At 38.2% G+C, this 25,986-nt stretch overlaps 1 protein-coding gene across 1 annotated transcript; it reads right to left on the minus strand.

The window, feature by feature from the left end:
- Positions 1–52: 52 nt before the first annotated feature.
- On the minus strand, positions 53–25,986 carry LOC128483919 (uncharacterized). Its single transcript, XM_053460240.1, has 21 exons — positions 25,849–25,986; positions 25,073–25,256; positions 23,885–24,089; positions 23,365–23,531; positions 22,950–23,080; positions 22,190–22,356; positions 21,297–21,382; positions 20,603–20,680; positions 18,578–18,692; positions 16,717–16,892; positions 14,544–14,765; positions 12,752–12,951; positions 11,508–11,633; positions 11,132–11,275; positions 9,895–10,123; positions 8,713–8,911; positions 8,121–8,373; positions 7,625–7,782; positions 5,564–5,703; positions 4,447–4,669; positions 53–498 (listed from the first exon to the last, which is right to left on the minus strand). Exons 2-21 carry the CDS (start codon positions 25,232–25,234, stop codon positions 359–361), a joined length of 3,321 nt encoding a protein of 1,106 aa, XP_053316215.1. The 5' UTR covers positions 25,235–25,256; positions 25,849–25,986; the 3' UTR covers positions 53–358.

The following is a 25,986-nucleotide window of genomic DNA, read 5'->3' on the forward strand; positions in this document are numbered from 1 at the left end:
CAAAATATTTCATACATTTTGTATGGTCTGTTAGGGGGTAGCTTTAGGGAAACACGTTATATTATAAGCATTGTTCTGTTTTATTTAAGACCAAAATGATAAGTGTTCTTTAACATAAAATGAGAAAGTGATGATAAAAATATGTTTGTAGAAGAATTTAGTTATAGGGTGCAGACTAGCAAACCCCTTTACATGTTTTTCTTTATGTATTTATTGCATTGATCAAAAAAGTCTCAATAGTTTATTCAGAGAGAGTTTGCAGTAGATTTGGAGCAAGACTAATTGTACTGCACTTAGTTGCAATATGCAGAGGATGGTTTTAATAGACAGTATATCTTACAATTTGTGTGCAGTCTTCTCAAATCCAACATTTAAAACGAAAGAAATTCTGGAGGTCTTCGTCATCAACTGGCTTGTTATGGATGCCTGCATAGACGGTCTTGAGGAGGTTGGTTTTCAGTTTATCGTCAAGAATTCCAATATACTTTTCCAAACAGCCTAGAATGGCAGAATGAGAAATACAATTTAAAATGTAAAAAATAGATGTCACAACCCGTAACTCATATAAAAAAATTGGTTATTAATGTTGATAACCAATATGGGAATTGGCAAAATTCTGACAGAATTCAGATACAGCAATAAAACTATGGTCTCATTTTAACCCACATGCTCAACCCTTTGATACACTTATAGCCTCGGTGTCATCTTCTTGAATACCTAACGTAAATGGAGCCAATAGGGCACAGATAACACCCCTCCATAACCGTTTCATACCTCAACTTCCTAGTATTCGTAGCTACCTTCTAATGCAAAAATAAATCTGGTGCAATTCTTCAATGCATTATGCAGGCCCTGCTCAGCTCTTCTTTTAGAGAAACCTGCCAGGGATAATGCTTCTTACTGCAAAAAAATCTCCTGCAACAATATTGAATAAACCTCAAAGTTTGGGGTGCCGCTTTTCAGCGCTATTCATAATTTATGGAATGGAGTGTTATTAAAGTATTATTAGTGCTCCTAGCAGTGCTACAGCTATTTGAGTGTCAAGGCATATGGTATTTTATTGGCGTGTACAAAAGGCTTCCATCATTTGTACAGATGTTACAAGGAACACAAGTTGGACAGTGTGAAAGTTTGGAAGTCACCAGAATTAGGAATCTGCACTCACTCCCCACAGGAACTCAGGTGCTTAGCTGTGCCAGGAAGGGCCAGCTCCCCAGTAAATCAAAAATAGAAGAAGGCTCCAGGCACGCAGGGGTTCCATCAGACAGATTTATTGTAGGAAACAGACAACAACGTTTCGACCTCACAATGAGGTTTTTATCAAGTTAAGATAACTTGATAAAGACCTCATTGTGAGGTCGAAACGTTGTTGTCTGTTTCCTACAATAAATCTGTCTGATGGAACCCCTGCGTGCCTGGAGCCTTCTTCTAAGTGTGAAAGTTTGGGACACAAGGCAAAAGGATGTGCCAGTTGCTAACATGGAACCAATGAGGGATTGCTGGACAATGGCATTTGGTAGGTGATATATCTAAGTGGGTCTGTACAGGATCGTTTCAACAATTGCATGATCAGAATGAGATGGAATTGTCTTATGGAGCGGGCAGTTCATATCGCAAAGAGTATCTTGTGTGAAATTGTTGTTATTGCTATGATCTCGCACCTACTCTGTTTAGAACGTTCTGCTTAATGGGATATTTATTCACGTCTTGTAACTTGTTGTAGAGCGAAGCTACAAACTCGATTTGTATATGTATATAAATTAGATGGTCTACATAACTGCTATGTTCGTTGTGGGGGTGAAGCTAAGAATTGTGTTATTTTTATTTTCTTATTTGGAATGACAAGGATGTCACCAACAAAAAACCTTGTCTTATAATCGAGCAAATATGGTATTAGTCTTGGGCCTCAATACTAATCCCTTATAATTCAGGAACCAGTATTTTTATTATAATTCAAAATCCACTCTTCACCAACAGATATGGTAAACTGTACAAGGAATACCGCCATCTGTCCAAGACTAGTGTAAACTATCCGGCATATTTAATTATACTGTTCACTAGAAACCTGTCTATTGAAATAATGGGAGAAACAGCATATAAACTTTATAAAGAGCAGGCGTGTAAAAAAACACTTGGTTTATCATAGCTTTATGCAGTATCTGGAAGATTCACAAACGGCATTTTCACATGTGTTCCTGTGAAATCTGATCAGTATACAGATAGTATCAGAAGGTCTCTGAAAATCCTTTTCCAAAATAACATTTAATCTTCAAAAACATATATAAGCATAAGTGTCCACTCTAATAATCCCAACCAGTTTTTATCCCAACTGGTCTGTAGTCTTCCCTGCTAGCTTTTTTGTAAAGTGGTGCTACAATTGTCAACCTCCAGTCTACTGGAACTACTCCTGCCAACAGTGATTGGTTAAATAAGTCTGCCAACAGTGATTGGTTAAATAAGTCTGCCAACAGTGATTGGTTAAATAAGTCTGCCAACAGTTTTGCCAGGACATTGTGAAGCTCTTTTAATAATTGATCCCATTGGGTCCTAGGTATTTTGTCTGTTTTTACTTTGGAGAGTTCCTCTGTAAACACACACGTTTACATGTCACCCTATTTCTCTTTTCTAATTGGGGTCCCTCACCTTCGCCTTCCTCTCTAAAAACAGAGCAGAAGTGCTTATTTAACCATCAATGCCATAAAACACCTTGAAAGCCAGTGGCTTCTATTTTATAATTAATGCTTCCCATTATGTATATTTTTGAATATACTTTTTTTCTTTTTGACATATGTTGTTTTTTCAATGTCCTCATTGTGCCTCACCACACTACATGTTTACATTTGTCTTCTTTCCATGGTTACTGAGCAGAGACATTCTGATTTCCATAAATAAAAGGCTAGTAATCGACCAGTTGAACCCAGCTGTATAAGTATAAATATGCCATGTTATTAACCTAATGAATTATCGTAACCTGATGGATTATCGTAATAGAAATATAGAAATATTTTATATCCTGAAATATATACATATGTAAGAATAAATGGTGATGAGAATATAAGAATTTGATTTCAAATGATTGCCTGTCTTTTCCAGCAAGTACCAGTATTCTGTACATTTCCACTATTTCTTAGTCTGCATCTTTCTAGATGTTTCCCAGGAGACCTTGAATGACATGCACCATTGATGGTGGGTCAACGTGGTTGCCTGGTAACCTCCCCACAGAAGCGGCAGAATGCAAACTAATGAACACCAGAGTTCTGGTTATACAATTCTCGTTGGCAGTGCATTCTATTTTTGAGGAGGTATAAGACAATATTGTTAATGTTAACATAATCAGATGTTACCATATCCATTGAATAGATTTTGTACTCATTCATTCTGGAATGCTGTTAATATTTTTGATCCATAGAGAGCATGAGGCATGCGTTGGAATATGATGATGCTTTATAAAACAAATAATAATACTCTATTTGCCCGATTATAGGCCGCACTGCCCCTCCTTAAGTTTTTAAAGTGGGGGTGCGGCCTATAATCGGGGTTTAGCGCAGGATTTCTTTTTCTTCTTTATCTGGTTCCAGATCCCCCGCACCACTGCAGTACCTGGATCCTCCTCTCTGGCAGCCGGTGGACGTCTGCACGATGCAGACAATCCCTGCTGCAGCCGGCACTTCTGCCAGGGCTTGTATGAAGGAGCGCCGACGTTACATGACCTTCCGGGACTCCACCATAGAAGCCCTGCGGAAGTACTGGCCAGCAGCGGAGGCTGTCTGAGCATATCGTGCAGACATTCAATGGCTGGCAGAGAGGAGGATCCCCCGCAGCGTTGCAGGGGACCTGTGTTCTCCACTCTAGCTGCCGGTTGAACGTCTGTGCAATGCGCGCAGACAACTTCCGCCGGGGCTTCTATGATCGGCATAGAAGCCCCGACGGAAGTGGCTAACAGCAGCAGAGGTTAGCTACGCGCATCGCGCAAATGTCCACCAGCTGCCCCCCCAAGACACCAAGGAGTCTGGGGATGCATTGGTAAGTCGGGAGGGGTGCAGAGTGGCATTATCAGGAGGCAGAGTGACATATCACGGGAGCAGAGTGGCATATCTGGGGAGGCAGTAAAGTGCATTATGAATTAAGGAGGGGGGCTTAAAAAGGCTTTTGGTTTTCCAAAATTATGTTTGTATATAACCTATGCTGATTAACTGTAAAATAGATACCAAAAATGTTAAAATACATGTATTCCTCTTCATTAGATTAAATACTGTTTTACCATTCCACTAATGTATATTTTTTCTGTAAAAATTTTTTTTTCTTTAAAATGGCACCAAACTTTAAGGGTGCGGCCTATAATCGTGTGCGGCCTATATTCGAGCCAATACGTTATATTGAATGGATGGCTGGTTTAACCATACACTTTGAGGATAACAATTCCCTCAAGAGGGATTTTTTTCTTACCTATTCCCATGACTTTCCCGTATGATATCATGTTGGTAGGTAAACGTGGGTCATCATACTTTTCACATTTCATAAGTAGACGTATAATCTCTCCAGGAATAAACGCATCGTCAAACGATTGTTCCTCAGCTGGTTTTTGGGGATACTGGCAATAAACATCCACAGCCGCAAGAGGGTCTGTGTTGGAAATGAGATCTGCCAATTCTATATAGGCATCGGGAACCTAAAATAATTGAAACAGATACAGGACAGAAATGTATTCAGAATATGTTTAAGTGTCTAGTGCACAATCTGCCACATAAGGCTGGCACTCCCATTGACCCTGGGACCCTGTGGAACTCTTGAGTGATCCATCACTGGAGGCGGTTGGTGGTGGTAAGAAGCCGATACATTTGGCCAACAAATCTTCTGCAAGCCAAGGAGATGGGGAGCAGGTAAAATTCCAAATGCATAGGGGGAAAAGAAAACCTTTATGTTTAAAGGGACACTCGGACTATCATATACATTGAATAGTGTGCAATGGCTGGAGTGTTCTTGTGTCATGTGCATCAAAACCTGCATAGTATAGCTTTCCTTACCATAACTTACTATTACACAGAGGTTAATGACTTACATACCAAAATGTATGTTTGTAAATGACATCCACTGCTTATGGAATACCCTTAGCATGGTGAAAAAAAGATCTGAAACTTCTATGTCTATCTACAACTGTTTCACTACAGTTTGGTTTGTGCGGTCACAAAGTACAGAGTACAGGTATAGAGTTCAAGTTCAACATAACTAGGTAGCAGATCCACTTTAATTTGCTTTGAGAAATTTCAGGCAAACTTCAGCTATGATGAAACTCCATACCTGTACAATGCATACCCAAACCATTCACAATATATACATGTTGATTGGCAAAACTCCCTCTGGCATACCTAATATAATTTAATTTTTTTAAAAAAGTGGTATATAAAATATAATAAAAAAAAATAAACTAAAAAAAAGACAAACAAAAAAGTTTTAAATCTAAAGTTTCTTGGGTGATTCATCTTAAAGAAAAAAAATGACATTGCTACTAAATAAGTTATTCTTATATTTCTCTTCATTAATGTGCAACATGTTGTTAATATACCTCTGGTGCCATATTAATGACTTCTCTGTAAAGAGTTGTAGCATCTTCAGCTGTTTCCTTGGAGCGAGAAAGTGCTCGTGCTAAACCCAGGCGATATACAAAGGAACGTCGATTCAGAGATATTGATCCAGACGCAACAGCTACATGGGAGAAATGACATCCTTTACTTAGTGTATTATTACCGTATTTGCTCGATTATAAGACGACCCCGATTATAAGACGACCCCCCAAAATCAAAATATTAATTTAGGAAAAAAACAAAAAGCCTGAATATAAGACGACCCTATAGGAAAAAAAGTTTTACCAGTAAATATTAATTCATGTAAATATATTTTTTAAATTTCCTTTTATTTGCCAACCTGCCCCCCCCAGTTATGCCACTCTGCCCCCAGAAATGCTTTATACCCCCCTATTTGCCACTCTGCCCCATGATATGCCTTATACCCCTATATGCCACTCTGGCATATAGGGGGTTAAAAGGCATATCATGGGGCTGAGTGGCATATAGGGGGTTAAAATGCATTTCTGGAGGTATATATGCATATCATGGGGCTGAGTGGCATATAGGGGGTTAAAATGCATTCAGCCCCATGATATGCCATGATATGCCTTTTAACCCAGCATGTACTGGCTGCCTTGGCTTGATAGGAGTGTGATTGCTGCTAACAGCAATCACACTCCTATCAAGCCAAGGCAGCCAGTACATGCTGGAACCTGGGGATGATAGTAGTGGGATTACAGCCTCCCTATGCCATGCTACAACCCCCACCCCCCTTACACATCCATGCTATCACACACAAACACACATTCACAAACATTTAAATACTCATTCATTCCATTAATCACACATACTTCACACATTAATCACACATACTTACCCAAAAACCCTCCCCCACCCCCTTACCTGAACTGCAGATCTCTCACTCGAAGACTTCTGCAGGGGACCGGCTGTACCAGCAACTTCTCTGGCCCCGCCCCCAGAGGAGGGAGGGGGAGATAGAGTTCTGTGAGGAAGCTACAAGCTTCCTGTCCTCCTGCTTCTAACGGAAGAGACGCTGCTCGCGACCGGTAAGCAGCATGGCCCCAGCCATTTTTTTGGGGTCTGATTAGAAGACGACCCCGATTATAAGACGAGGGGTATTTTTCAGAGCATTTGCTCTGGAAAAAACCTCGTCTTATAATCGAGCAAATACGGTAATACATAATAAGAACAGACAGTGTATATCCAAATGATTAAAGGTCTTCTAATCAAATACAGTATAAGGAGGCTGTAAAAAAACCACAAACTGCTCCATATAAAGTGATGTCCCGGTGAAGGTAAAGTTGGAGTCATCTGTAGCCTGATACTGGCAGTACCTCCTGCAGGTATTAACTTCAATCTTATTATATTAACCAAGGCTAGAGAATGTTGATATTTTGTTCTTTGATGAAGTTGGTTTGAACAAAGTGTGGACGGGTAATTTTTTTCTTGAGTACTGGCATCAACGGAATAACGTTTCCCCGCGCCACATATATTGTCTGGGCTACCTCCATCACATCTAAGAGCGCATACTGCATCTTCCATGTGTCCATTCGGAATGAACGACATTGCTCCCACACGAGGATGCCCTCGAGGCACTTCATTACTACATCTTACTAGTTTGCATAAGGAGGATGAGAACCCTGTCAAGGGCAGCTGTGGAGAGGGTCTCCATTTTTTTAAGCGTTTCTATTTGTCAGAAATTGCATTGTATTTGTTAGTGTTTTAACTATAGACTTTTTTCTTCTTTGGAATTTATTATATACGAGGACCATTCCTACTTCCTGCGAGATTTCTATTCATACTGATATGGTGGTACCTTTCTAACCAGTATATTTGGCTAGGATTTTGGGAGATCAGAGTTACCTTGAAAAGCTGGCCTTTTCATCTTACATACAAGGACCGGTGTAACTAGAAGGTGAGTCTGGCATGCCAGGTTAAGGTCCTCTTTTTGTGCTGTGCCATCACTCGCTGGAGAATGTCTAGTTACAATAAGTAGAATAAATCTACTTATTGCGTTTCAGCACAGTATCATTAATTACCTTGAACCGGCACAAGCTCCACGTCTGTTGATGGGGGTTTCTCCGCTGAAGATAGTTGTGTTTCAGCAGGTTTTCCAGAGCTGATGATATTGACTGGAGCTTTTGGCTTAGAAGTTACAGCCACAGTACGTTTTAATGAGCCTGGTGTGCCCTGCCCTCTAGTGGAAGATACAATTATTGCATGAAACCATACAAAAAAGGCAACTGAAATTACTTGTAGAGTACTAAATAAATCAAGATGAAACCATGGGCTGATCTTAGTATTTCGCTGCTCACTGCTCACTGCTCAGTGACCCTCCACTAGGTCATCAAATAAAGGGTCTTAGCCACTGATCCAGCAACACACATCATGGCCCATTGATGTATATTCAGATCCACATGGCTCCGAGGATTGTGTTTATGGACATATGCAAAATAAACAATTCCTGATTTAGCTTATAGATGATAAGACTTTCTGCACAAACATCGGACTCTATACAATGAAGCATTGCCATACCTGGCTATGGAGGGGGCCACGGGTTTTGTGACTTTTGCTGTAGGTGTTGATGTAGCTGTTTTCTTAGAGACAGGACAGGGTCTGGATGTGGTATTTGCTCCTCTGGATACTGGAGTCGCTCCTCTTCCTTTACTGGCTCTCTTTGTAGATGCAGCAGGGAATGCTACAGGTTTATCTGCTTCACATGCTTTGTTCAACTCCTTCTGTTTTTTCTCTTCTTCTGCAGCCTTGAACTCTTGCCACCACTTCTGATCTGTAGAAATTTAGGGATAAAGACATATATATTCCTTATAGTAAACTAAGGACAACTAAGAGGCAATTCTCTTGCAGTTACACAGCTCAATTGACATTCATTTTATTTAACTGTGTAAAAAATATTTGGCCTGTATAACATTTATCGCTATTGATTTTTCTTCGTTAAAGTCTTCACTGAAAAATAAAATAGTAAAAGCTATTATGTATTGCTACTAAACTTTCATATGATAACATGTAATGCTCTGCATAGCAGTATATGCTGTTTTCTTTCTTTCATTCATACTGAAATTAACTCATGAGGAACATAACTGTATTACATTATTTAAAACGTTCCTACTTGTTAATTCAGGTGGAGCTGGTCCTTTGGTTGGCATATTTTCCAGACTTATACTGGCTTTAAAGCTGAGCATGGCATCTTGGAGAACACTTTGGGCATCCTCAGAAGAAGACTTATCATACCGGGCCAGCTGTGCAAGCCCTAATAAGTAGAGTGAGTAGCTGTTGCAGGGAGATGCAATGACACCAAGCCGGCAAACCTGAAACCCCAGGGAACATTGTAAAAAGACACGAAATCTAGATAGGCGATACCTACTGCTCGTCCTTGTCTATTATTTTAGTTCCACAGTCAAAGAAATAGATTAAGTTGGATTGACCAGATCTCCCTGCAGTAAACCCATGCGAGTTCTGATCATGCAACCAATTTAAATGTACCCTTCCATTTCTATTAATTTGCCAACCACTGACTTAATGGTCACAACGGCTCCTGTCAAAAGTGATTGGTTAAATAAGTCTGCCAATGGTTTTGCCAGGATACTACAAAATTATTTTAATAACTTTGGGTATATCCCATTGGGTCCCATGGACTTGTCTGTCTTACTTGTACAACTCCCCCCCTGTAATCACAGATGCTTTAGTTATCTCCTTTCTAACTGAGGTCAACTACCCTCATCTTCCTCTAAAAATTGAGCCAAAGTATTTCATTATGAAGTCAGCTGGATGTTTTCCTTATTTGCATAACTTGCTTCATTTACTCCTTAATTACATTTTCTCCTTTCACTTATATAAAAAAAATATTACCCTTTTGTGTTAACCTGGCAATTTTTTCCTCAGTGTTTGTTTTAGCGCATCAAGACTTTCTAAAATCTAAAACCTTTTAGTGTAATGCAGCGCATTCTCTTTCATTATATTAAACCACCTTGATAAAGACAACATTTTAATTCAGTGGTCTTGATAGGTCAAGGTAGTACTCAAGACACGTTGGCCAAAAGATAACGGTATTTGATTAGGATACACGTTAGGTAAACACTGGGGTACTACTGAGCATGTGCACTGGAAATCTGGTACCTGGAAAGGGTTGAGGAACATTATTCTGGTCCATAAAGACATAAACAAGATATGATCACTGCGTTGCAGTCCACACTTGCTGCTTATAGATAGCTTGGCATCTAATGTATTGTACTAACTGCAACTAAAGCTGCTTTATAAAACTGTGTATTGTGTGTAAAATGATGTTGCTTACCTTTTCCTGCATATCCAAAAGTTCCTTACACTCAGGTATGGAGGTGAGACGTATGAGTGCAGACATTGCTTGGCATCTCATTCTAATCCAGTCCTGTTGGTGTGGCGCATCTTGAACAAGATGTTCAAGAAGACTGTAACATGACCCTTGCAGGACCCTCTCTAACCCCTGGGTGATCTCTCCTTTTGGGGGGCACAGATGCAGCCCCTTTGCCGTCCAATCAGCAACTCTAAGATGGAAACAAGTTCACAGCTACAAATGCTTCCACACATCAAAAAATAAAAAAATACTAAACAAAACATTATACAGCCTAAAAAGTGTTAGCTTTACGTAACTCCACCGGATACCCGCCTCTGCCGGGTGGGCCAGTCCAAGTTGGCACCAGGGTGGATAAAACTGCTTGAAAAGATGTGTACACAGTGGCAAGATATTAGGGCTTTATTATAGAGCTCTATAGTTAAGGGCCAAGATGTTACATTTTAAAGCCCCTCCTGGCTGCCTCTCCTGAAAGCAGGTATGTAAACTTGTTGCACTTGCCCCGTGGTTGTCTCATTGAAGTCACTGAACCACCAGTGAAAAGCATGTATGAAGATCTGGGTGTTCAGATAGCACACATGCCATTAGATGCTGACACTCAAACTGATTTAAATGGGAGCTCAGCCCTTTTGACTAGAATGGGAGTTCTACTGAGCAGACACAGAAATCATATCATGCTTTAAGTAGAGGCAGCTGGGAGAGGAGTCTGATGATACTAGGATAGGACTGGCAAGGGGGCAGGAGGGCAACTGCCCCAAGGGCTGGCCTGATTTAAAGATTTTGGACCACTACTTGAAGTGCCTTCAATTCTACATATAGGATGTCTAGAGGAAAGAGGTCTTTACGTGACATTTACATGATGACTTTTTGTCTATGCATTTTCTTTCTGTAAATGTGTTGTGCATATTGATGTGTCTTCTACTGCTTTATTAATGGGCCACTTGGCTGCCCCACTTGGGCATTCAGCCCATGTTGGGCAGCCAAGTGGCCCATTAACAAAGTAGTTGCCGGCCATCCGCTTAATGAATAAGAGGCACTTTGATAACTAAGGAATGCCTCCATGCACTAAGATGCAAGACTTTATGCAAGACTAACTTTAATATGCATTCAACATGAAAAATTTGGCTGGGATGTTTCTTTACGTATTTCCATTTTTAAACATTTACTTAATACAATATGTCAGGTAGTTGGTGCTACTTACATATGAAGAATTTGTATAGCCGGCATGATGTGATGAGATGGCTGTAACACATTTCTCTTAAGTAATTTCCCCAATTTCAGAAATCCTCCAAGAAGTTGAAAATTTAGCAAACAGAAGAGATTATTCACCTGAAGCAGTTTTGTGCTAAAACCAAAACAGACAACAATGAATCATTGATGTTTCTTTATATTCATAAAAGCAACCCAGATGGGTCTCCGGAGGTTGCATGGACTTACGTTGGCAGTTGACCAACATTTACAACGTGACTATTAACTTTAATCAACAGTAATCAGATAACTTGAAGAAGCCTTTCTTCTATATTATTATGACGTCAAAAACATTCTCTCTGTCTGTAATAATAGTATTAAAGACTGACCAATCTGATGATGTAAGGAGTCCACTGAGCATCATTTCCAGTCCCTGGTGAAGGTACAGTATTGATTCCTGTATTTTTGGGTTTGATGCATCATCCTGCTCTAAGTAGGCCAGACCAACATAACACCTATGAAAACAAGAAAATGCACACATTTCCATTCATAGATCCACCAAAAATGCTGAGCATCAGAACTCAAACTCATTATTTACCAAATACAAACCTGTATAAAGCTTGTAAAAGCAAACCCTGTAGGGTGTATTCACTAGTGTAAGATGTTGAAGGATGGCAGGTATAGGTTTAGCAACAATAATTCTACAAAGCCTCAAATCTTGAAATGTTTGATATGTATCTGTGTTGGAGAGGTAGGAACAATAACCAAGCTATGCAACTTTTAGAACCACTGATTTTGGTAGCTTTTACCATAAATGAATTAATTTACTAAAATTAGCTATAGCTTGTGCTCTTTGTTAATTGGAGCTAATTAATTAATGTAGGTAATTAATGTAAAGCTCACATGAATAGGAAGTGAAGATAGTTCCTCCTATGGTGTACACATAAGACTTATTGTTATTAAATTAAATTAATTGGCTTGCTTAGTGTACAGAATCGTAAGATGTAGGATTTAGGGAAAGCTGAAGATCCACTTTATGAGAAGGCATAAGAGTCCAAGAAAAAGCTAGGTTGGGTTAGCTTTGTAACCAATATGGCAGCTATGATTACGGAGTGAGAAAGAAGCCGCGTGCCCCCCTGCCTAATTATGCACTGTCCATTTGGAATAAATACGTTTGTGTCATTATACATTTTACTTGCATCCTCTAAGTGATCTTTACAATTGATCCTTGTTATTTCTGTAATCCCAGAGGGGTCTTCTTGGTTTGCTTTAGTAAATGTCTCACAAAAAGGACCACTAACAGTCCTGGGTTTAAGAATTGCCTTAATGTATTCCAATATTGAGATCGTTAAGAGAAGAGTCATTGACATTGACAAATATGAAAAATCTGCTTTAATTAAATGTTGTTTATGTATGGCAGTAGTTGACATCATGCCATGAACCTGGATTTCCAAGGCAGGCATCAAGCCCATACTTTGTCGCTCCAATGTAAAGAAGGTAGTGAACAAACAAGAAGAAAATACTTGTTTAATTTTAACTGTTATGTAGCCGGATCTTTCATTGGAAATGCAGGAAAACCATTTCACAAACGACCATAGTTTTGCAGTTCATCCATCATGTCAGTTAAACTTACCTGGCGATCGCAGAGGCTGGATTAAGTGCCAGAGCGTTCTGTAGCAGTAACAGCGCATCTGTCTTGTTATTCTGTAATAACAGGTGTCTGCCCACGTGAAGATTGTATAGCCAGTTACTCGGGTCCAGGCACAAAGCGTCTTCATACTTTAGAAAAGCTTGAGTTAATGGGTTCTCTTCATCTATGGAAAAGGCTCCTGTCTTTTGAGTCATTAAAAAAAACCCCATCATTTAGATAACATATTATCAGGAAATTCGACATACATATCACACATCAGTGTGGAATCCCTAAAATAAACGTTAATAAAACGCAATTTAAATATATGACAAATTTAGGTTAAGACGTGTAGGTATTATTTCAGGAGCAATGAATTTATTATAAGTCACAGCAGAGAAAATAGATCTATTGCACTTAGTCATTTATAATTTCTCAAAGCATAAGTGTACATAGAATTTCATTTGTCTCTTTGATCGTTTGTCACTTTGTTTCTTTTTTAACCCCTTAAGGACAATGGGCGGTTCCTAAACCCATTGAAAACCATGCATTTTGAGCCCGTACATGTACGGGCTTTGTCATTAAGGGGTTAAATATGCTTATCAACATATACTATATGACACCGTAATTAAAAAAAAGTAAAAAAAAAAAAAAGACATTATACACTTGAAAATGTACTTTCTGAGCCTGAACCACAATGGTCATGTCTGGCCCTATTTGATTTAATAAGCAATTTATATTTTATTGGGGTAATTGTATTGCTCCACACTAGAGATTTGCTTCTAACGCACATTGATTTGCTTTTCAGCAATTGCCAAATGGCTCCCCCATCACTTATATCACACCGCAGAAAACTCTATTTGCAAGGCCATTTAGAGGAGCACTAACACAACTCATGTTACTTAGCCTGCAATATCACTTCCAGCAAATGACCATTTACTATGGGGAGACGACTAATGCAGGGTTCAATTTAAATAGAACGTGTCAATGTGTTGGAACAGAGTTCAAATAAGGAATTCCTCTTAAACGGTATGTATATAGAAGCCATTAGAGAAGATGTTAATTTTGGTTTGCCATGTTTTGGCTTGTTTGGTTTCAACATTAGTAAAAAAAAAGCACAAACATAAAATTGATTAATTGCCACAGTTTGAACATTTGATTTCTCCTCCATGCCATGCATCACTAAAAATCCTCTAGTTATAGCATTTGATTGAGTTTACACCCCATGCTTGTGACTAAGCTGTGACATGGTAATACCAAAGAACAGATGGGAAATGTGAAATACAGATGTGAATTTCTACAGAAATTTTACTCTACACCATTACACTATCCGAGGTATAAATATCCACTATGTGGATAAACGTATTGGGACACCTGACCATTACACTATTTTTTTTCTAAATACATAGAAATTAATATGTAGTTGGTCCCGCTTTTGCAGTTCTGGGAAGATTTTGGAGTATTTCAGTGAAACACTGGAATTGGATGTTCTTGACCTAAGTTGCTGGTTCAGGCAGCTTTTGGAAGGGTCGGGTGAACAGAGGCAAGATAAATTCACAACATGAAACTTATATTCTAGTTCTGCCCCATTTTGCCACAAACAACAGATTTCATATAATCTCTTGCATTTGCAAAACATATCTTCAAACCGTTGTATTGTTTTGTGCCCTGGATGTAAAAAAAATCATCATAATAGATTTAATAAATTAATTAATTTAGTTTTGCGATGGGTCTGATCAGTTGCTTTTCATTGAAAACTCCTCTGAAGGTTAAAGTGCTGTGATATTAACAACCTCACCTTTCCAGCCTGCTTTGACTTCCATGCAAAAAGATTCTGAACGGTATCCGCTTTGCCGGACTGTCCCTGCTCTTTGAGTTGATGATATTCTGCATCTAATGCTTTTAACTGTTGTTCAACACTTGGTTTTCCTGAAAAGCCATGAAGTTTGCAAATAGCCAGGATTTCTTCATCTTTTCCCGTTGATTTTGCATTACTAAAATCTGGCGCATGCTCTTCGCTCTAGAATAGAATTTGTACAAAACACAATAAAAAGTTGGCATGAAATGTACATTTTAGTTATAATGGTTTCATTTGATAAAACTAGCAATTTCCTTCAAATCAGTTTCCACTTATCAAAAACACTAGAGCTAAATTATGCAAATTCTATGATTTTAATCATATTACTGTACTTAATAATGTGCACTGATCAGCTATGTGTAATTAAAACCCTCTGTTTATTTCTCAGTATCTGGTTCATCTTACAACTACATATCAGAGCTGGCGTAGAGATAAGCCTGGACTGGGAGGTCACGAATAAGGATAGATAAGGATAGAATATGTGCCTTGATTACACTTCTAATGGAAATAATAAAGACAAAACAGAAAAGTATTTCAAAAAATGTTTGGGATGTCCATGGAGCTATCCTAAAGAATTATTAGGTAGAAAGTGCATCGCAGGCTGCAGACTAGATGAGTCAATTGTTTCTTTTCTGCCATCACCATGGGTGTATCTATGAGGCAGAAATGGGCAAAGATGACCAGAGCGCCACTTACCACCCCAACATCAAATTCTAACACTCAAGGCCAAGCAGTCAGCTGCCATTGCTGAGACGTCTTGGGCGACTATGGAGACTTCTAAAGAATATCAATGATGTTTCTCAACCTGTCACATGAGTAGCACTTGGGTATACATCCAGGTAATATTTGTTGTTGGTTAGCAGTTGAAATAAGAGTAACACCCTGCAATACTCCGTGTGATAAGGAGTTGTACTCATGCAGCTGTTCTTTCTCCTTGGTGTTCTTTTTTCTGCTTCCATGCTGTACTTGCTTCTTGGCACATGGCCATAGTGTTTGCATAGTCTTTGCGCATGGTGCTTGCTGGACCTTGGACTACTGTCTCTTGCACAGTTATTCATTTGAAGATATCCCGCAATATCGTACTGCAGCTTCGCGTCCAGCGATTCTGTGCTCTCAGTCATGTGCTTCCCCTACATTGTTAACTGAACTGAAGCTAGGTACATGCTTTTGATATGTTTTAACGTAATAAATCCTGTTTAATTGCATGCACGTGTGTCTGGTGTTATGAGATCTGAACTCGTTTCCTGATGTAATGTATTTTCCGTGGGCTCACACTCTGTTGTGATCATCTGTGGTGTCTTAGAGAGATGCTACCAACACCACCCATAACATTGCATTACTTCTTTCTTTATTGTAGTACAAATGTATCCTTTATATTTAGCCTGATCGCTAAAATTGATCACATCTGTTCAGTTATGTGATAAAGCACATACAGTGTCTTGTCTCCACCGGTTTAGTTTCCTTCAGATGACCATTTGGACTTCCTTGATTGTAAGTACAAGTTCTGGAGTCTGTTGATACGAGATATAGCTCAGTTCTTCACCACATCCTGTTATTGCGCACAACTGACATATGGATATGCTCTGTAATTTAAAGTAGGAACCTTTATCTAAGCCTACATCTTGGCATGCATGCCGGGTTAAAAAGATGCTTTAATCAGAAAGTACATGAGCCTGGAGTTTTGTTCTCTTATACAAAAATACTTAATCATGTTTGATGTTATTCATCTGGCTACATTTTGTGTTTTGACTTTGAAATCTTTTTTTGTGAAAGTTGCATGGTATGGAGATTATTTACGGTATATGTAATGTGTGGTAACGAGAATAACAGTTCCGGGATGAAAATACGGGCAGCTTTTCCAAGTAAAAACAAAAACATCTCAAAGGAAATAAAAGTTTGATTCTGTTTGCTGATAATCGTATGCTTCCATTTCTCTTCTTGCTATAAAACAACAGTAGAATTATATACGTAATTATAGTATTGTTTGTGTTAAGATATCGTCAGAGCTAGAACATGTTTTATAAACTAACCTGCCATACAGTGGGTATTTCTGCCGCATTTAAAAAAAAAACACATTTTCATAATTAAGTTTGTATTTTAATAATGAACATACTTTTTTCCTCAGGCCATATATTTTTTCCGCATAATAATGTTCTTCTAACACCATGCCAAGTTGGAAATGGAGCTTGGCATCTCTGGGCTTCAGTTTGATTGCCGAAGCATAAGCCACTGCGGCCTGATGAAGAGCATCCAGGGGTGACGTTCCTTCTTGGTAATGAAGCGCATCGCCTGTAATTCCATAAGACATCAAATAACGATAGCCTCGTTGCGTTCGATCTGCTCAGGTACTTGGGCTTAGATTAAAACGTAAACATTTCATTAAACCCAGCTCCTTGTTTCAGGTTTTGGCACAGTAAAAAATATTCTGTTTTGTTTTCCATGAACTAGATGAACTTATCTGCCCTACAAGGAGAAGGTAGTAAGAGACAGGTGAGGGGACGGCTGCCAACATTCAGCCTGGGGGGAAGTCCAGCACGTTCAAAGTCTACGCAATGCCCAAAAGCGCTGTATAACCCGTAAAAGAGACAAACTATTTAAATAATAAACTAAATTTTGGTTACTATATATCTTGTGAATGTATGTCATATTGTAAGCAAAACACAAAGGCTTCAGACAGTAGCTTAAGGTATTTAAATCAGATGAATAGTTGCCCTTTGCATGTTCGATAACACTCGCACCCCTCTGCCCCCCCATGAGAATCAAGGAGAAGAATCAAGAACTCTATCTTACTCCCCAAACGTGGGGTACTTTGACGTAGTAACGGGCTAAGCAATATATGGCCATATATTGTAAGCTTGTTTGAGCTCGTTTACACCTGCTGTTTGTGTAAGTCAAATTGTTATGTTTTGTTACCATTATGGTATTCGCTGGGTATGCGCTAAACTCCATCACATGGAAATTAAATCATTTTAAACAATGTAATGTTGAGATGGGGATAGGTTATGATTCACACTGTGATTTTTCTTCAGTTGCCTAAAAGGTCAGCCATGTTAGTAACTGTAAGAGATGCTGATAGAGGGGAAGATAAGGAGAAGGAGCCCTTAGATCCTGGGTCTACTGGGAAAAAGCTCCGAGCATATAGGAGAATACATAAGGTAGAGGAGGATTACAACATTCACATGAAAAGAGTAATGTGATTATACATTGGACTTTATAATATTGCAGTAGGCTATGTTATAGAGTCCATGTGTGGAGTCATAAGCCAAGCCAAGCCTAGAAACATCCCTGTTAAACTAGCTAATGTTGGCAGCCATTAACAGTACACTATGTGCCTCTGTTCTAAAGAAATGTGACGTTATTGCTACTAGCGGCATAACTGCTCACTTGCTCCTAAACTAATGGTGTAGAGGATCGTACAAAGTGCAATCAGCCAATCTACAGATACTGCGGCCAAACTGGCGTCGGAAATGAACAGATTCCACAACATCCAGTGTCACGCGTCTCTTGTAACTCCAGTGCACTCCTAACAACACGGTGGATCGTTATTTTTGTTTTGTGCAAAAGCAGAAATGCTTGAGCGATAAAAGCCTAAATAAACACAACATACAAGTTTCTCATTGAACAATCCATTAACTCTGATCCTTCTGACTGTGGCTGCTTGTAACCAGAGTCTGCTGCGTTCAGCCCAGCATAGAATCTGTAAACTAAAAGTTAGAAAGAATATGCCGTGCAGATTTATAAAAAGAAAATGATTGCTGCTATGTAACCGGCATGATGTATATTTCTTTTATAAATATTTGCCAACTATTCTAGTGTGGTGATTGTTATAATGAGAGTATTAGATAGTTATAGAATATAGTGTTATTGCCGTAGCAACCAATGGAATTGTCCAATGCACCTGAATCACCTGTTATCCATAGTCTGCATTGCCTCTGACTGTAAGGCTGACACGGTCGCTAGTCTTAAACACTCACCTGGTATAGAGAGACATTGTTTATACAGAACTATCTGTTGTTCTGCCTGAGCGCACAGTTTATCCATCGGACTGTCTTCACTCTCTTGCTGTAACTTCTTTTCCCAGCTCTTCTCCTGTAAAGAAGTTGATGATAAAAAGTAAAGCATCTAAAGGATGATGTTAATAAATTATTCAAGCCACTTTACTGTAACGTCTTTGATTTCATCCAAAATTCATCAATTCAGAAGATCTGGGAAGCTACATGTAAGGCAGTACTACAACATGTCCTGGTACTTCTGCCACCATCATTATGCATTAACAGAATTCAGGAGGATAAGTATGCTGCCGCGCATCTACACAAAGCTAACCCAAATAAAAAAATGACGGCATTCGGAATAATCATGTTTAGACAATAAATAGAAAACGCAAGATGTACGATCTAGATATAGAGGGTATTATATACGGTTACTTATATATCAATATAACTTTATAGCCCACAGTACGGTAAGCAGACACAGCATCAAGGACTAAAATAACATGGCTACCAAATGTTGGTTAAGGCAGTCCCGCCAAAGCCACTTAGAAACAGCAAAGATCAGTGTATAAAACTGTGACTGTGAGATTTATGAAATAAGATAGATCCACTTTAAGGCTGTGATGCAAGAGGAGTGTTTACTTATTGCAGCAGAATATTTATGACAGGTGCGTGTAATAGGGAAACAGGTCAAGAAACAATATACAGTGACGCATTATCACATTCTCATTTTATTGAGCTCGTTAAATTTAATGAAGTTAACTCTGCTGAGTAATAAAAGCGGCATAAGTCCGCTAACCACATATTTACACTTTCTGGCACTCGGATCAAAGTCAGTCTTTACAGAAGAATAATGTATGTTGTTTTTTATAAGCCGTATAAATCTTAACCCCTTGCATGACGGCAAAGCAATCCTGGCTCCTGCCGTGCAGAAGGTTTTGCTTTTAGTGCGGCAATAAAGTTTATTACAAGGCTTTTTCCCTCTACATGTCTTCAAAGCACCTTGCAATAAAAAGTAAGCGAAAAAGACAATAAAAATGCGAGAGAGACCTTTTATGGATGTATAAAGCAAAAGCATTGGCATTTTGCACTACACTAAAGTTTGCATTTAGAATCATCATAAAACAATGGTACAAAAAACCTTTCTAAAATACATTCAATACAATAATATATGTGTGTATATATATATATATATATATATATATATATATATGTGCCTATATACGAAAAATCAGGGCCCTCTGCACCTGTTGTTTCTGTAAATCAAATCACTTGTTTTGTCCCATTTATCCATTGTACAGCGCTGTGGAATATTATGGCGCTATATAAAACAATAATAATAAAAATGTAATTTGAAACATTATGCTATAGAGGCTTGTCCTAACAAGGTTACATGAACACTGTGTTGGTTATAAGAAATCACTCCTGCTGAGTATGGGGTATACATGAGCAAGAAGGAATGCCAGTTCTATGCAATGCTAAGTGAAGAAGACCTGCAACCTTTTGTTCTAGAAAAAAACTAACTCTGGCCTTTGCTAGTAATTGTCACGTTCTAGTTATATATTTGCTTGTAACCCATAGAAAGTACAGTCCTTGTTGCTAAATTATATGTCAATAACCAAACCTGGGAACTCTCCGGGTTTGCCCGGAGATTGCCGGGTGAAGCACCGCTTCTCCGCGTTGCGGGAGTGGGGTCCCCGCCCATTTTCCATTTAAATGGGGGTGTTTCCCGCTGACATCCGCAGGACCTCCCACCGACATCACAGGACCGCCTGCTGACATCAGCGGGACCTCCCACCGACATCACGGGACCACCTGCTGACATCAGCGGGACCTCCCACCGACATCACAGGACCGCCTGCTGACGTCAGTGTGCAGTCCTGGCCGCGTCCCACAAGGGAAGGCTCCGGGTAGCCGGAGCCCAGAAGTTCCCAGGTATGTCAATAACACATAAAAATAATATAATATAAATATACAGTATAGTAAGTATGTACGTCTGTATATCTTTACCTGTACAGTATGTTTTAGGAGATGCTCACATTTTTTGGTAGCACAGAATTCTTTGTACCAATCCGTTTCTGTAACATCCTATTAAAAAGAATATTTATTTCATCATAAATATATTTTAAAAAATGTTATTTATATGAATAGCCAATTTACTCAAGCTAGTGCTATAATGTATTATATAAAAATGTGCTAGTGTTTAATCAAAACAGGAACATACAACTATTTGAAGATTACATCAACATACACAGTTTTTCATGCCTCTAATACAAAGTACAGAAATATTAATATATGTATATATATATATATATATATATATATATATTTATAAGGATATTTTCTCCAAAGAGGTAAATAGGAAGACTGCAACAGAACAGAAAATCATATAAAAAGGTGGGTGAAAGAGTTAACTCATATTCTAATGATATTTTATGGAAAACAGTGTTTCTAACCTAGATTTTTCAGTTCCAGTCACATTTAGGGAGTATTTAGAATTGTTGCAGGCATCGTGACTTCAGTGGCTGCCTATTTGAAGTTCCGGCACTATTTCCAAAGGCCCCTTAGCATTCCAGCCAGAGCTTTTATAAAAAAATAGTTACTGGAAATCAATAGGCTGGGAATGTGGCCGATAGAATGCTCGTCACAGTGCGGCCCCTTAAAAAAGCAATTTGTTCATATTATAATACTGAGAGTGTCTTACCTTGGCATCTAGTTCAGTCTGTGGTTTAAACGAACAACTTTGCGCATGATGACCAAATTCAGAAAGTTTTATAACGCTGCTGCAGCCTGCATAAATACAAACATTTACATTATTTTTCAGAGGTATTTACTATTTTGCTTACTATATATATATTACAGTATGTTGTGTAGTGAGATGATACATTTGTATGTTTTTTATTATGATCTTAAATTACACATCTCACGCCACTTACACATACATGCGCACACACATCTATGTTCACACACAATAACACATACACATCTATGCTAACATACAAACACTTAGAAATTCATGCTCACAGGTCAGGTCTTGAATGTGTAACTTATGGTTAAGTGAATAAAAATTGTATTGTAATAGTCTCACACTAAGAGGTTTTTTTTTGTTTAAACTAAAGAGGCAGTTGGAGAAAACGTTTGCAAAATCCGTCGCCAATGAGCTTTTGCTCCAAGAATAGTTTTGATGGCCCCGTCAAAAGCATATTTTAATTGGTGAAACTTTTTGGAAGACATCTTAGTGACTGAACTATACATTATGCAGGGCCAGCTAAGCACTTCCTGAAGAAAAAACAGTTTCTCATTTAGCAAATAAAAATGAAAAATCTGTTTATAGACTGTTTTTATGTAATTTAACTGACTGAACACAATGACCGATTTCTTAAAGCTTTCTATTCACCCTAAAGCCCTTCTTTAATATCTGAAGTGACTGACTGAATATGGACTGATTGACTAAACTTAACCAGACCAAAGATGATTTAAAGCAGGGGTAAATTCAGAGATGGCACTTTTGCACTGCTCCTTTAATTGTATTCTTTGCCCACCATATTGGCGCACAATTTTGGTTCACTGACCGCGCTACGCGTTAGACAGTTGTACCTCGATAAGCAAAAATACATCGGACAATTGCTGCCGACATTTTCATGTCTAATTCATACTCAGGAACCCTCCAGTTCTCTTGAAGGGGCGTTTCATCCAGGGGGTCTGTTTTTGATCTTCTTGTTAGTAGATCCATGTATGGACCTGAGATAATGTGTTTGGGATCACTGCAAGAAATCATGCATATGAATGGAATAATAATCCTCTGTTTATAAAACCATTACGTCTCTTGTGGGTCTTCAGTTATATGGAATACAGAGATATAATGCTTTAAAATGTCCATTTTATTTAAAAACGTGTAAACGCGTTGATTTATTCCCAGTTGTTCGCTATACATAGGCTGGTAGTTACAATACAATATATTTTTATATATATTTAAAGTCCCCAGTACAAAGGATACCGAAACGCACAAAGCTACTTTGTAAAAAAGGCTTTGGGACACCCACCTCATTTACTGTCTTGGTTTATTCTAATAGCAGTAAAGAAACAGATGGGGGCTTCAAGGATTTAAAGACCTGTATTTTATGTTATATGGTACAGAAAAGTAGACTGTAATCTTGTGTAAAGATCTAGATTACCAAGAACATTCAAAACGTTTGCCCTTCTTGTCCTGCAGAGTGCACATTACCATTATAATAGATTTTGAGCGATTCTTGATGAGAACCAGTCTACGGGTCATAGCGTGGTTATAGCTGAGGGTGCGCAGTTTATTTTGGTCAATTTAATGATTGCCTTTTATAGATATAAACATTTGCCTTACCTTCCTTTGATGCAGACAGGTCTGTAAAAAGCAGTCAGAGAAATCGGACACTCATAATTCACTTGATCTTGAGGGTCCACAAAGTGGACACAGCATGGCAGCGCGGAACGAGTAACAATGAGGCTATAAACCTATTTCCAAATACATTTTTTAGTGTTTCATGCATCAAAAAAAGCTACTGCTGCAGTAAACAACCTATTGTTTAACATAATGTGCATACAAAATAACTCCAAATCAGGTCCCTTTATAAAAACATGGTTGTAACTGGAAAAAAAACAAATTAATTATTATTATTAGCTATTATTTATATAGCATCAATAAAAATAGTGTCTTGTGTAATCACCCTTAAATATCTGGTTCATACATGGTGAAGAAGAAAACATAATAATAAAAATGGTTGGGTTTATTACAGTACCTGGGATCTAGTGCCATCTGCCGACGTCACTTGAAGTTCTATAAGTGTGTCCCCAAAGGCAAGAGGAATGGGTTTAATATCATCAGATCCATTAAGCTTTACACTCATTTTCTTATCCACAAAAAACGGATGGATTGTGATAGAGTCCTGGAAAAATGGAACTGTGCCTAGATATATTTTAAAAAGAAAATGTCAGCTTCAGAATGATTACTTAAGGTAAATATTATTAAACAAATATAAAAGGATTTCTAATATATCTATATATATATGAAGTCCATAATGACCAAGGTTCAGTAGCATGCATCTGCATGCAACAAAACACAATAATTTTACACTAGAATACATACTAAACCACTCATAGTAAAAAGTACCGCGACTGACGAGCTCCACTGAGACTGATGCATTTTCTGCAACAGTTATTTCTTTTTCAATAGAAAAAATTATTTATAATAAAGTATGGCAGCAGTGATGTAACAAACTTACCAGAAATCAAATATGTTATTTACCTGGAAAGACTTACATGAATATTCATACACGTCTGGAAGAAAAGATGGAATTAGTTTCAGGTCCTCAGGAAGCTTGATATCCTGGAGTGAAGCCTGGCTTGCAGACATCTTAGTAACCTCTAGAATATAGTTCTTTTCCGTTCCATCTTCTGCTGTCACCTCAACTACTATATTATTAAGCCCATCTTTCAATGTCACACACTTTGAGCTGCCACCTCCCTAGAGATATAAAGTTTTAATTTAATTTTCAACTCTTACCTTACAAATGATTTACATATACTTATATAAACAAATCAGCTTGTGTAGGATTGCATGGCCCACATTTATTTTTCATTGAGAGTAAATATGGCCCAACCTGCCCAAAATTCACAATAATATTCAGTATTATTAACATGGAGAATGTATAATAAAATTGTAAAATAAAAAAAATGATTGGTGAAACTAATCAAGTGTCACTAATAATTCATCAGGTTACAATAATTACGTATTAAAAATACAATGTTTTTTTTATTCATAATGTGTGTGTTTTTTCTTTACCTTGGATGATCCAACCCATCTCCCTGTGACAGCCTTTACTTATGGGGGAGGACATCAAGTGACATCATAATTATCAGATCACTACTAGTGATCAGGAGTAATCTGATCATCTAAACTACTGCAGAGTCTAACTAGCAGCAATTGACCTGGTATCATGGAATGATGTCCATAGTGATACGCAAAGCAGTGATGAGCGAATCAGCATTCACAAGACAAAGCCAATGTTTACAAACACTGGCTTTGCTTCCAATATTCCTCTTGGTGCACTTCATTGGTTGACGGCAGAGGAGGTCCCTGCCGGCGACCAATAGAGTTGCTCACACGGACCTTTAAAATCCTGGCGCCAAAGCTGCCGCATACCGCGTTAACCCCGTAATAAACCCTTCTACAAAAAAACAAAGAAAAAAATGAACACGAAGAATGTACATGAATACGTTCCAAACGTTCCAAACACAGGAACGGGCGAATATTTGTGGAATAAGAAGATTTTTTCCCCACAAAGGCACCCAAGTGTAGTAATAAACAAAACATTTTTAATTAGCACTCATGTTAACAATGTTCTGATTTAAGAAATGTTCTGATCTGTTCTGGTCCTCTAGGTTACACTTTCTAGGTTGTGCCCTTTACATTAAGTAGCCCCGATCAGATGATCCACGTGTACTCACCAGCAATGCGCATGAGGCTCCTGTGTCACTGGGATACATATCCAAAGTAATTTGCGTTATTTGACTAGGCACTGTTGCATTATAGCTTGTAATATCTGGTCTGAAAGGAGGCACCAGCTTCACTCCAGGAACAGAAAGTTTTTCAAGATCACAGTTATTCATCTTTTAAGTGTGGATAGAAAATCTTAAAAACATAAAATAAAAATATTAATAATAATAAATCTCCAGTGGTCTAGCAACTTGGCCTGGGGAACCTGGAGCAACTTCTCCTGGAAGCAATGGGGACATGGTCTGTGCCAAATAATAATACCGGTAATAATAGTAATTATATAATATATATGAATATCTGTTATTCTTATATATATATATATATATATATATATATATATATATATATATATATATATATATAGTAAGCCATATCTATATATCTACGCTATATATATATATATATATATATATATATATATATATATATATATATATATATATATATATATATATATATATATATGCATATATTATACTTTGTACAGATGCAGCTACTGTTCCATTCATTCCAAACTTAAAGCACTCAGCTCACCCCCTGATCCAGATCCAGGTAGCTGGAGAAAAATGCTAACATATACATATATATATATATATATATGTATATATAATCACACACACACATAGATATATATATATATATATCATATTCCCCATCCACCTGCTGTAGCAACAACATTCGCTGACAGACAGAACAAATATTTATGGTTATGGTTAATGCGATGTACTTCTCTCGATGTTCCGTGTCTGCAGGTCGGCTGCGAGTGTAGGACGCGGTTGTCATAGTAACGCTGGCTACGTAAGAAGCCATGGACGAGAGCGAAATACAGAGACTGGCGTAACGGAGGCTGTACAGAAGGAGCTCC

This window comes from Spea bombifrons, chromosome 3 (genome assembly GCF_027358695.1).
Source record: "Spea bombifrons isolate aSpeBom1 chromosome 3, aSpeBom1.2.pri, whole genome shotgun sequence".
Classification (NCBI taxonomy): domain Eukaryota; kingdom Metazoa; phylum Chordata; class Amphibia; order Anura; family Pelobatidae; genus Spea; species Spea bombifrons.

Bases quoted from the DNA above. Each gene is read 5' to 3' on its own strand.
- LOC128483919 (XM_053460240.1), bottom strand. From the start codon at position 25,234: ATGAATAACTGTGATCTTGAAAAACTTTCTGTTCCTGGAGTGAAGCTG. The intron at 18,693-20,602 runs GTAAAGATATAC...ACTTCTTTACAG, and splicing joins TCCTAAAACATACTGTACAG to GAGAAGAGCTGGGAAAAGAA. The intron at 499-4,446 runs GTAAGAAAAAAA...CTGCCATTCTAG, and splicing joins CGGGAAAGTCATGGGAATAG to GCTGTTTGGAAAAGTATATT.